Source organism: Bos javanicus, chromosome 16 (genome assembly GCF_032452875.1).
Source record: "Bos javanicus breed banteng chromosome 16, ARS-OSU_banteng_1.0, whole genome shotgun sequence".
In the NCBI taxonomy this organism is placed as follows: domain Eukaryota; kingdom Metazoa; phylum Chordata; class Mammalia; order Artiodactyla; family Bovidae; genus Bos; species Bos javanicus.
This window is the reverse complement of record NC_083883.1, coordinates 6,195,531-6,207,780: the sequence shown is the minus strand read 5'-3', so window position 1 is coordinate 6,207,780 and position 12,250 is coordinate 6,195,531. Positions and strand designations below refer to the sequence as shown.

The window sequence follows — 12,250 nt, the reverse complement described above, 5'->3', positions numbered from 1 at the left end:
TAAAAGCCTTTGACTATGGGTCACAACAAACCGGAAAATTCTTAAAGAGATGGGAATACTAGACCATCTTACCTGTCTTCTGAGAAATCTGTATGCAGATCAAGAAGCAACAGTTAGAACCCTACATAGAACACTGACTGGTACAAATTGGAAAAGCAGTATAACAAGGCTGTGTGCTGTCACCCTGTTTATTTAACTTATATGCAGAGTACATCATGCAAAATGCCAGATTGGAAGAGTTAGAAGTTGGAATCAAGATTGCCGGGATAAGGAGGGCCGCTCTCTGGCCTGAATAGACTAAGACAATACTACTTGGGTTGGCTGGACAGCTGGGGGATTGGGCTGGAGAGGAGACATAGTAAATTGGGAAGAGGATGGACGGGACAGTCTGGATGCTTGAACCAGTGTAGGGAGGGTTGATGACTGCAAGACCCGAGCAGCAGCATCCTTTATACCAGAAAGCTGGCAGGAACTATGGGGAAAAAAAAAAAAAAACAAGAAGAAAAGTGGAGGAGGTGCTAGAAGAAGAGGAAGAAGAAGAATATGTGATGGAAAAAGTTCTAGACCGTCAAGTGGAAAAGGGCAAAGAGGAGTATCTCCTAAAGTGGAAGGGGTTCTCAGATGAGGATAACACATTGGGAGCCAGAAGAGAACCCAGATTGCCCTGACCTCATTGCTGAGTTTCTGCAGTCACAAAAAAACACAAGACAGATAAATCAGAGGGAGGCAAGCACAAAGCTGATTCTGATTCGGAAGATAAGGGGGAGGAGAGCAAACCAAAGAAGAAAAAAAAAAAGAGTCAGAAAAGCCACAAGGCTTTGGCTGGGGTTTGAAACCAGAGTGGATTACTGGAGACACAGACTCCAGTGGAGAACTCATGTTCCTGATGAAATGAACTCAAATGAGGATGACCTGGTCCCTGCCAAGGAAGCCAATGTCAAGTGTGCACAAGTTGTCATACCCTTCTATGAGGAAAGGCTGACATGGCATTCTTACCCCTAAGAGGATGATGACAAAAAAATGACAAGAATTAACTCTCTTGAATACCAGCCCCTGTCACATCCAACTGTGGGTTTCAAGCGGGGAAAGAAGGAGTTCTACTTGTCTTGACACCATAAAGGTGGCTTGAGAAGATGTCCTTTGAAGAGCCAGTATAGTTTCTGTGCCCTACAGCAGCCCAAGTGCTTTAAAGCCATTCAGTGCTGTATAGTTTGCACACACATCCTGGTGGAGGGGAAGGAGTGTCGGTGTTTCAAGGCAGCCTGTTCTGAACTTTGCTTAAGAAAAAAGCGGATTCATTTCGATATTTGGCAAAACTAATACAATATTGTAAAGTTTAAAAATAAAATAAAATTAAAAAAAGAAAAAAGAAAAAAGCAGAGGGCCTCCTATGAAGGACAAAATGCAGAATGGGATATGGGAGAGCAAGAGACACTGTAGATCTTCAAAGAGTGTCTCCACAACCCACACAGCCTTCTTCCCGATAATGTTAACTCCACATTTTTACAGCGTGGCATGTGTGTATCTTTTGTCTATTACTGGTGTATTATTTGGAATGGGTGAGATGGGGTGGGAAAGAAGGGAGATGGGTTAGGATAATTCTTGTTAAGATTTGGGGAAATGGTGAAGCAAAGGCAAGAACAACTAATGATAATTGGGTTCTGTGTCCATAATATTGTATCCTTTCAAAAAATGTCATTGGCAACCTAAATGAGGACTGTGAGAGACTGTTTAAAAGCTGTGAATGCCTGAAACTTAGAAGCCAAGGTATTCCCTGCCTGAGCTTAATGCTGCTCCCAACAAAGGACTAAGAAGCTACCAAAGCTGCCATTTGGGGGATGGAAATTGGTTGAGGAGAAAAAGTCTTATTGGAGTGTATACACAGGTAGATCATTCTGTCTTAGAGGTATTAATTCATGAAATTGACAAGCCTTTCTTTTCCTATTTTGAAGTTATAAATATCAGCTTCTCCATCCAAGCCACTGGTGAAGTATTTAGGGAAGGGTAGAGAGTAGTATAGGAGGGAGGTGAATAGGGAAAGACAAGGGCCATTGCTCATAGGTTCGAAAACTCTTGGAGTCTCTGTTTTTTTAACTTTGAAACTATTGGTGGCAGGGTTCAGCACAAGTTCAAGAGTTTCAAAAGCCCTGGTCTCAGGAGAAGATTTAATTTTCATACTGGGGCAGTGGTTGACTTTAAAACAAAACAATTTTTTTAATCCTAAGAATGAACTAAAATTCAAAATGCTGTCTTGAATCATGAGATCCATCAGTTCTTGACATCGTCTAGAGCTGCATCTAGAAAGGAAAAAAAAAGTGAAAAGTGAAGTCTCTCAGTCGTGTCTGACTCTTTGCAACCCCATGGACTGTAATCTACCAAGCTCCTCTGTCCATGGGATTCTCCAGGCAAGAGTACTGGAGTGGGTTGCCATTTCCTTCTCCAGGAGATCTTCCCAACCCAGGGATCAAACCCAGGTCACCCATCTTGCAGGTAGATGCTTTACCATCTGAGCAATGTGTGTTAGGTTTCTGTGAAAACTTTTGTTTAAAAGTAAACTTCATATCAACACTGTCAGTTTTTTGTCTTAATAAAGCTATATAGATTTATAAAAAAATGCTTGGAGAAATATCAATAACCTTAGATATAGATGACACCACTGTAATGTCAGAAAGCAAAGAGGAACTAAAGAGCATCTTGATGAAAGTGAAAGAGGAGCATGAAAACCTGGCTTATAACTCAACATTCAAATAAAAAAGATCATGGCATCTGGTCCCTTCATTTTATGGCAAATAAAAGGGGGGGAAGTGCAAGCAATGACAGATTTTCTCTTCTTGGGCTCCAAAGTCACTGTGGATGGTGACTGCAGCCATGAAATTTAAAAATCACTTGCTTCTTGGAAAGAAAGCTACACAAACATAGACAATGATTCATGTTCATGTATGGCAAAACCAATACAATATTGTAAAGTAATTAGCCTCCAATTAAAATAAATAAATTTAAATTTTTTTAAAAAGGGAAAACAAAGAAAAAGAAAACGAGCAAACATAGACAGCATATTAAAAAGCAAAGACATCATTTTGCTGACAAAGGTCCATTTTAGTTAAAGCTATGGTCTTGCCCGTAGTCATATATGGACATGAGAGTTGGACCATAAGGAAGGCTGAACACCAAAGAATTGATGTTATTTTGAATTGTGGTGCTGGAGAAGACTCTTGAGAGTTTCCTGCAGAACAAGGACATCACACCAGTCAACCCCAGAGGAAAGCAACACTGAATACTCATTGGAAGGACTTAAGCTAAAGCTGAAGCTCCAGTACTTTGGCCACCTGAGCAGAACAACTGACTCATTGGAAAAGACCCTGATGCTGGGAAAGATTGAAGGCAAAAAGAGTAGAGGGTGACCAAGGATGAGATAGTTGGATAGCATCACCAATTTAATGGACATAAGCTTGTTCAGACTCGGAGAGATAATGAGAGATAGGGAAGCCTGGTGTGCTACACTCCATGGAGTCTCAGATAGTCAGACATGACTTAGTGACTGAACATCAGCAACAATCCATCTCTTATATAATAAAAGTGTAGCCTGTGGGGTTTTTTTTCTTTCATTTTCTAGTTTTATGGATATAGTTTATGACTTTAGAAATTGTTTTTAAATTATTATTACATTGCAAAGTTTCACTATTTAACAACTAGTTCTGTTACTGTATTTACTTCTACAACTTTGTTGAAAATATAACATTTTTCGAAATTTGTTTCTGCCAGTTTTGTTTTTGCCAATTTTGTACCTCACCAGTATCCTTTAAAAATACTTATGATTGCATGAATTTATCTTTCTTTCTCCCAGGAAGTATGCTTCCTGGAAAGTATACAGGTGTTATTTTTGGGTCCTTGCTTATATTCTAATGTACATGTGTAGTCTCTAGATGTTAATAAAACATTAGAAAATCTATCTTCTGCAAATTAGTGCTGTGAAGGATTGATGTGATGTCAGTGTATATTAATTTCTTTTGCAGATATTATTCTTATTAATTTCCCATCTGCACTCAATTTTTTTTCTCATTTTTCCCTGAGATACAGAATATTCTCTAGTAATGGCTAGGTATGGACTTAACTGTTTTCCCTTCTGGAACTTTTGTTACATATATTTTGAATCATCTTACTCTTTTATACATAACTTCTCTTTTCTTCTTTCTCCTTTTGCTTAATTCTAGGAGAATTTGATTAATTTTTTTATTAGTCTCCAATTTTCTACCATATTCAGTGTGTTTATTCAGATTTTAGTCTGATATTTGTGCATTTTGTTCATATGCAAACCTGTAATATATCATAAGATCAATGATTTTTATTTTATACCATTGAGAAGGTCACTCTTATTCACTAACACACGAAAAAAAGAGAGTACTGTCAGAGAATGTATACATTGCACTCGGAGAAAGAAGTGTTTACATTTATCCTAATTTTATTTTATTGGGTTATAGATTCTATGATCGGTAAAGTCTTTGTTAACGAAGTTGCTGAAGGCCATAAGCTATTTTGGGGTGTTCATCAGGACAGTATAGATTCACCAATTTTCTCTAACTAGTTCAGTGGCTCCCCTGGGAGTGAGATTGAGATTTTGCACCATATGCTGAGCAACAGTGAACACCAAAGGTGGGGCTGCTGCCCAGTAAACATAAAGTCTGACATTTTCACGGGATCTCTGTTGTGGGTTGAATAGTGTTCCCTAAAAGTGTGTGTTGAAAATCTAATCCCCAATGCCCGTGAATGTGACATTATTTGGAAATAAGATAGTTGTAGACATAATCACATTAATATGATGTCATTAGGACGGGCCCTAATTGAAAAGATTGGAGTACTTATTAAAAAAAAAGAAACTTGGACATCAAGACCCACACAGAGGAGAGTGCCAGGTGACGATAGAGACACAGAGAAAAGATGGCCATGGGAAGACAGAGACAAAAACCTGAGTGATGTATAAAAGGCCAAGGAAGGCCTGAGATTAATATAATCTGGAAAAAAAATCAAGAAGGGATCCTGCCTCAGAGGCTTTGGAGGGAACATGTTCTGCTGACATGTTGATTTTTTACTTCTAGACTTCAAAACTGTAGAAGAATAAAATTTATTGTTGTTCTGAGCTACCCAGTTTGTCACATGTTGTTATGGCAGCCCTAGCAAACAAGCAGTGACATCACCTTTAAGATCTGCTTTCTACACAGCTGCTTCATGATCTCTTTCTTACAGCAATGTCTTCTCTGGGTTCTGGCTCCATGTGTGGTTTGCCTGTACCCTCTCCACATTTTCTCATTTTCTTACTTTCTACCTAGTGAATACCTATCTTTTGTTGTATGCACTGCTCTGGTTTCCGGCAAGGATACAGAATTTTCCTCAGATCTTATCATACCTTTCTTCATTTCAATTAGGCGTTGAAAATCTGTCTTCAACCTTTTTAAGAGCAAATGGAAACAGCCTAGTCCTCCTTTCTGGGATATGCCCAGAAAGTAGAATTTCTGTCCTGCAACTCTTGAACCAAGAGCTGTTGCTTGCAAATCACCCTCTATTACAAGAAAAATTGACTCTGGATCCAAGTAGCTGTCTATATCTATGTGAGCCACACCATTCATGGGAGTTTAATATGATTTTCCTTGGGAAAGAAACAGAATTGGAGTCAGGTAGACTAATCTGAAAGTGAAAGTCGTGTCCGACTCTTCGCAGCAGCAGCAGACTAATCTGAACTTTTGATAGTGTATAACAAGTTATTCCCATTTGACTATTACTTTCAGAAGAGCACATGCAATTCTGATGGTTCTGTAGATTTTTTACATTTTGCAGAACCTCACCAGACTGCCTCAGAATTAGCCACCCACTAAGCATCACTTTCAAAGAGATCTCCACTCTAGATTTGCCTCTAATTTCTTATTAAAATATAAAGTTACTTGTGGACTTGTGTCCCACCAGTATAATTTTTCTTTCTTGGTTATTCAAACAGTTTGCATCTCCTAAAATATTTTTTTTTCCTTATCTTGAGTAATTCATTATTTATTTCCCTGTAACAAATGGAGTTTTCCTGCAAATATTCCTTGAAACTTTCTTATGAAATAAGCATTTCAACCAATTATTAGAGATAACCTGTAAGACCAACTCTTACATCTGCCTGATTGCCCATGTTTGACAAAATTGCCTTATCACTAAAATTTGGAAAAATTATATATGATCTTATTGATACTTTGACACCGTGGGAACACTCCAGTGATGGGTTTACTCACATTTACAGACATCTTTGGCACTTGACTATGTGAGATTTTGTAGACACGTGATAGAGAATGATTTCCTGTGGTACCCAGGATAGTATTCATATATTAATGATGTCCCAATGGGAAACTCAGTTTCATTGGTTTGGATATTCAATTTAGCAAATTGGAAATGATCTAGGGCATTACAGTGACCTAGGGACCAAAAACTCAAGAACATAAGAGTTAAAAAAAGATATCTAATGCCATTCTTCTTTCTCTAGTATTAGATTTGAGGTCACACAAAATAAACTTTTATTTTGGAAAGATAATGTCCTTGTAATCTTTGAAGGGAAATTTCCATTAGCATGTATCCATTAGAAAGCAAACTATCTGGAAGTCTATTTTGCTATCTGGACCTTCTATTTATAGCATTTACTGTAAAAGACAGCTTCCATTCAATATTTCACATTTTCAGGGAGACAGAGAGAGTGTTTCTGCCCAGCTTCCACTTGGTTTGGTGTCTGTGTACTTCAGTGCATCAAAACCCCAGTAAAATAAATTTAAATTAAAAAAAAAAAAAAAAAACCAGTAGAGGGCTTATAAGCATGAATGCAGAACTCAAGATATTTTCTGAAACTTAGAAGCAATCACTAGCTTTCTAGGTCTGATTCCTAGGAAGGGCATTGCAAAACAATGAGGTAATAAATATCTCCTCAAAATGAAACCAACAACAACAAATCTACAGTTATTATAAGAAAACATGGTTTGACATGTATGTTGAATAAAAGTCTAGCTTTAGCTTTAAAACCCTGTGCTTATAGCTCTAGGCTCAATGAGTAAAGACTCATTTTGTATTCACTTAGCAGGAAATCAAAAAATATATATATACTTTGAAAAATAGAAATCATTTCCACTTTGTTTTGATAATTTATCCTTTAGTTTCTATTGAGCTCTCCTCTTCTTCCCTTTCAATTTTTTTTCATAGAGTGAAAGTTATGCTAGATACAATTCTGCACCCAGACAACTCTGTCTGATTTGCAAACCAATTTATCCTCTCTTCAACATAATTAAATACTTATCCTCAATATGAAAATTTGATTCATTTTCAATATATTTCAATTTATTTACCCTTTACAGGATATATTTTGATCTGTATTGCCAGTTTCTTTTTTAACTTAGAACTTGAATATTAGATATAACTAGATTCTAGCTCAAGGAGTTTCCCCTTATAAATAAAACCTACTGGACAGAGGAGGCTGGTAGGTTCCTAGTCCATGGGGTCACAAGAATCGGACATGACTTAGCGACTAAACCACCACTACCAAAGACCAAATGAATATGAAGATGGTATGGCAGATCTCCAGTCTAAAAAGTCTCCCTGATAAAATTATGGCTGCCATCTCAGTACAGGTTGTTGTTGTTCTGCCATCCAGTCATGTCTGACTCTTTGCCTCCCTGTCCCTCACCATCTCCCGAAGTTTGCCCAAGTTCATGTCCATTGCATCAGTGATGCCATCCAGCCATCTCATACTCCAACTCCCTCTCCTCCTTTTGCCCTCAGTCTGGTGAAAAAAAAAAAAATCTCAGAATTTAGATGATTGCCTCTCTCTGTTAATTCAGTGAATCTAAACTAGGTCTCTGTATTTGTAAACAGGCACATTAGGAAACTCCAAGTTGAAACCATGGTGTTTCTGGAGAAGAGTGAGGACAAAAATGACTTGAGTGTCTGTTCTTGGTCTGTTTCTTTCGAGAACCGCTCTTTTCTTTCAGAGATTTCCAGCAGTGAATATGTTATGTGAAAGAGTCACTTCAACAATTTCCTTTCTCCTTCTGTCTTCACTTTCTGAACGTTCATGTCTTTGTGGTGTTGATTACCTTAGGAAACCTTCTCCAGACCTTAGAAATACACTCTTTTGCATATTCTCATTCAGTTTATGTTTCTTTGTTTTTTGTTTTTTCTTTTCACCAGAGAAGGAAAACTTCAACATCTGAAATTAGTGTAAAGCTAAGGAGCAAGTCTGGAGAAGGCAATGGCATCCCACTCCAGTACTCTTGCCTGGAAAATCTCATAGATGGAGGAGCCTGGTGGGCTGCAGTCCATGGAGTTGCTAAGAGTCGGATAGGACAGAGCGACTTCACTTTCACTTTTCACTTTCATGCATTGGAGAAGGAAATGGCAACCCACTCCAGTGTTCTTGCCTGGAGAATCCCAGGAAAGGGGGAGCCTGGTGGGCTGCCATCTATGGGGTCGCACAGAGTCGGACACGACTGAAGCGACTTAGCAGCAGCAGCAGCAGCAGCAGCAGCAGCAGCAAGAGGCAAGTCAGCCTTCTATTCACTTAGAATTTGGTTCAGATGGTAAAGAACCTGCCTGCCAACTCAGAAGATGCAAAAGACTCAGGTTCTGGTCCTGAGTCAGGAAGATCCCCAGGAGAAGGAAATGGGTACCCACTCCAGTATTCTTGCCTGAAACATTACATGGACAGAAGAATGTCTGGCTCAGTCTGTCAGACATGACTGAGCATGCACACACATAGCCCATATTGGCTAAAACAATCTTTGTGTTTAGTTTACAACATAGCCCAATTTCTATAGGGAATGCACAGCATTCTCCAGCCAAATAGGCTATATATAGCAATTTTGCATGCTTTGTTTTCTGCTTGTCTGTGTTTCTCTCCAAAATCTATGAAGATGGTCAATTTACCCCAATTTAGGTTCAATGATATTTTCTTTCAGTTCCTATTCTTTGACAACATTTTGCTTCTAATTATAATTAGATGGACTTTCCTCGTGGTCTAGTGGTTAAGAATTGTCCTTGCAATACAGGGGATTCAGGTTCCATCCCTGATTGGGGAACTGTGATCCCACATACTATGAAACAACAAGGCTGAACACCAAAATTGCTGAGCATGTGTCTCTGGAGCCCACGTGCCACAACTAGAAAGACTGCATACCACAGCTACTGAAACCTTGTGCTCTGGGGCCCAAGCATAGCAACTATTGAGCCGTGGCTTCACAACTAAACAGCTTGTGCACAGCAGAAAAAGACCCCACCTGACCCTACAAAGATTCCTCATGCTGCAACCAACACCTGATAAAGTTAAATATATAAATAAAATCATCTCAAAGGACGTATTGTATAGCACAACACCTGCTTCCTCAATCTGCAATGCAGGAAGCCTAGTTCGATCCCTGGGTCAGGAAGATCTCCTGAAGAAGGAAATGGCAATCCCCTTCAGTATTCTTGCCTGGAGAATGCCATGGACAAAGGACCCTGGTGGGCTATAGTCCATGGGGTCACAGAGGGACACGACTGAGTGACTAAAACCAAAGATCATCAGAATCTTACATGTTGATGTCTCTTAAAACTATTTATGATTGATTTGGCATTTAATTTTGTCAAGTGCACAAATAAGCACCACCTTGTAATTACAAAAATTTGGAGAGTCTTATTTAGATATTCTGAAGCCTTTTGGAATGTGAGGTAGTGTGCAGTAAGCTGGAAGTGCACAGCGAGGGGCAGGATCTCTCCAGATTCCTTTCCCCTGACTGTCACTGGTGCAGCAGATGGTGCTTGCCCCAGTGAGGCTGAAGCTCATCCCTTTCTAGATGCAGGTCACACATATAACTTACTTCTTTTCTGAAAGGAAGGGCTTCCAGAGGTTTTCCTCTGTGTCTCCAACTAAGGATATCAGGTTGATTTGGACATAAAATTTCTGGAAAGAAAGTAAAAGGTATGTTTTATTGAAGAGTTTTCACCAGAGGTAATCTGCAGTCATAGGGTGCTATGGTTGGTACTACCTAAAAACAAAGAATGGACTAGATCAACTGAGATTTTAATCTCAATTTTTAATCAAAACTATATAAAAGAATTTGTTTGTCCTGAATAGTCCAGGCTTTTAAGTATTCTGAATAGAGAAATTTACACCTTTAGTTAAGTACCAAAACTTTTAAAGAAGCAAAAGAATCTCTTGGAGGATAAGTCATTCATTTACTCAATGTATATTAATTGAGTACTTATTCTGTGTAAGCCATTCATCAGGGTCTGGTGATAAAATGGCGAAAAACATAGATAAATTCCTTGTCTTCCAAGGAGCTTACATTCTCAGGAAAGATTTCTGCATATATATTCCACATATACTAATCATCTAATCATTGCATATTGGAAACTCATAATCAGCTTATTGTTGCTGAATCTTTCAGCATAATTACCTAGATGCAAGTTCTGAAAATTTAAGGAGTCTTAAACAGCTCAGCCCAGAGAAGGCAATGGCAACCCACTCCAATATTCTTGCCTGGAAAACCCCATGGATGGAGGAGCCTGGTGGGCTGCGGTCCATGGGGTCGCTACGAATCGGGCACGACTGAGCGACTTCACTTTCACTTTTCACTTTCATGCATTGGAGAAGGAAATGGCAACCCACTCCGGTGTTCTTGCCTGGAGAATCCCAGGGACACGGGAGCCTGGTGGGCTGCAGTCTATGGGGTCGCACAGAGTCGGACACGACTGAAGTGACTTAGCAGCAGCAGCAGCAAACAGCTCAGCCTGTGTAATGTTGTTCCCCATTTTCCCCTTATTCCTGCACTGCTTTGATCTACCATCTCCATAAAAATTACTTTAATTTTTTTTTCTCTTTCTTGTGCCTCCTCTCCACTTAAAGTATAAATAACACAGGACAGGGAGTTTGCTCCTCTTGTTCACTGCTATAACACCAGTGCCTGGAAGAACAGCAAACACAGAGTATACACTCAATAAATTGAATTAAATGAATGAATGTTTTATACTTGTATATTAGCAAATGCAAAAACCATAGAGTACTTCAATGACATTAAACAAAAAAAGAAGAAAATAACAAATTGGTCAAAGCTTCACATTAGCTAATCTTTCCTGATTTAGAGGCAAACTACAGCAGGGTTTATCATGTTAAACAAAGAATTCTAAATGGCAGAGCCTGGTCAGATGGTTCCCAAAACATGTGATGAACTTGAAAGTGAATTACAAAAAATTGAATCACAATAAAATACTCATAAAACAAGCAAATACTTGTCAATAATTAGAATTAGAAAACAGAGAAACAACTACTGGAGAGGCCAGGAGTCAAGTTACAAACAGATTAAAGGGAGAGATAGGCCTTCCCTGTTATCCCTTCTACGCACATTCACTGAAGCACTGCTATTTCAAAGGCTTTCCATTCCAACCAAGACACAGTAACTAGCAGAACTGCCTTTTAATTGGAATCTAAGGAAGTAAATATTTGTGAATATGGGAACAGTTTCAACCAAAATGCCATTTTATTTGCAAAAATCTCATCATTTTGAGGATCCGAAACCAGCAGGTGGCAGGGGTGCGGAGACCACATCAGACTTGAAAAGTCACAGCTTCCGGAATGGTGAGGGATAACAGCAAAGCACAGTTGAATGGTCACATTATACAGACCCAGCCAAAGATGAAGAAGGCATTTGTAGCATAGCTGCCATCTCCTTGATCCTGGATCCAGACTCAGAGAAATCAGTCTCTCTCTTAGCATCCCATGCTGATAAATCGTCTCATAGTCATTGTTAGAATAAAACATCCTCCAAGTGTAGGCACTGGAACAGCTAATAAAGCAACTGCCAGTTTGGATTAATAAAGCAAAGAACATCTGGAAAGAGAACAATGACTATTCATTTATCTCTATATTTGTGGTGGTGATGTAGAAAGTTCACAACAGCATGTTGGGCTACAAAAGAGTAACTGTGAATATCCTGGGAGCAAAAATGAAAGGAGATTGGAAAATCCTCCAAAATTCTCAATGTATGTTGAACCCTTGAGTGTGTGTGTGCTCAGCCACTCAGTCATGTCCAACTCTTTGCAACCCTATGGACTGTAGCCCATCAGGCTCCTCTGTCCATGGGATTTTCCCTGGCAAAATATGATTGGAAGAACTATAATTATACCTTCACTCCTACTACAAAATTTACTTTTGATGGTTAAAAGATTTCTGAAATAATTCTTAAATGATCTCAGTTATTTTTAATAA

The 12,250-nt window shown here is 38.9% G+C and overlaps 1 protein-coding gene and 1 pseudogene across 1 annotated transcript in view; one reads left to right on the top strand and one right to left on the bottom strand.

The window, feature by feature from the left end:
- Positions 1-267: 267 nt before the first annotated feature.
- LOC133228275 (chromobox protein homolog 1-like) lies at positions 268-1,110 on the top strand (annotated as a pseudogene).
- An 8,552-nt stretch (positions 1,111-9,662) lies between these two features.
- CR1L (complement C3b/C4b receptor 1 like) overlaps positions 9,663-12,250 on the bottom strand; it is a 64,203-nt gene continuing 61,615 nt past the window's right edge. Inside the window, 3 exon segments of the mRNA XM_061383789.1 lie at positions 9,663-9,836; positions 9,838-9,946; positions 11,384-11,469. Of these exon segments, the coding sequence (XP_061239773.1) occupies positions 9,680-9,836; positions 9,838-9,946; positions 11,384-11,469 (352 nt within the window). The 3' untranslated portion in view covers positions 9,663-9,679.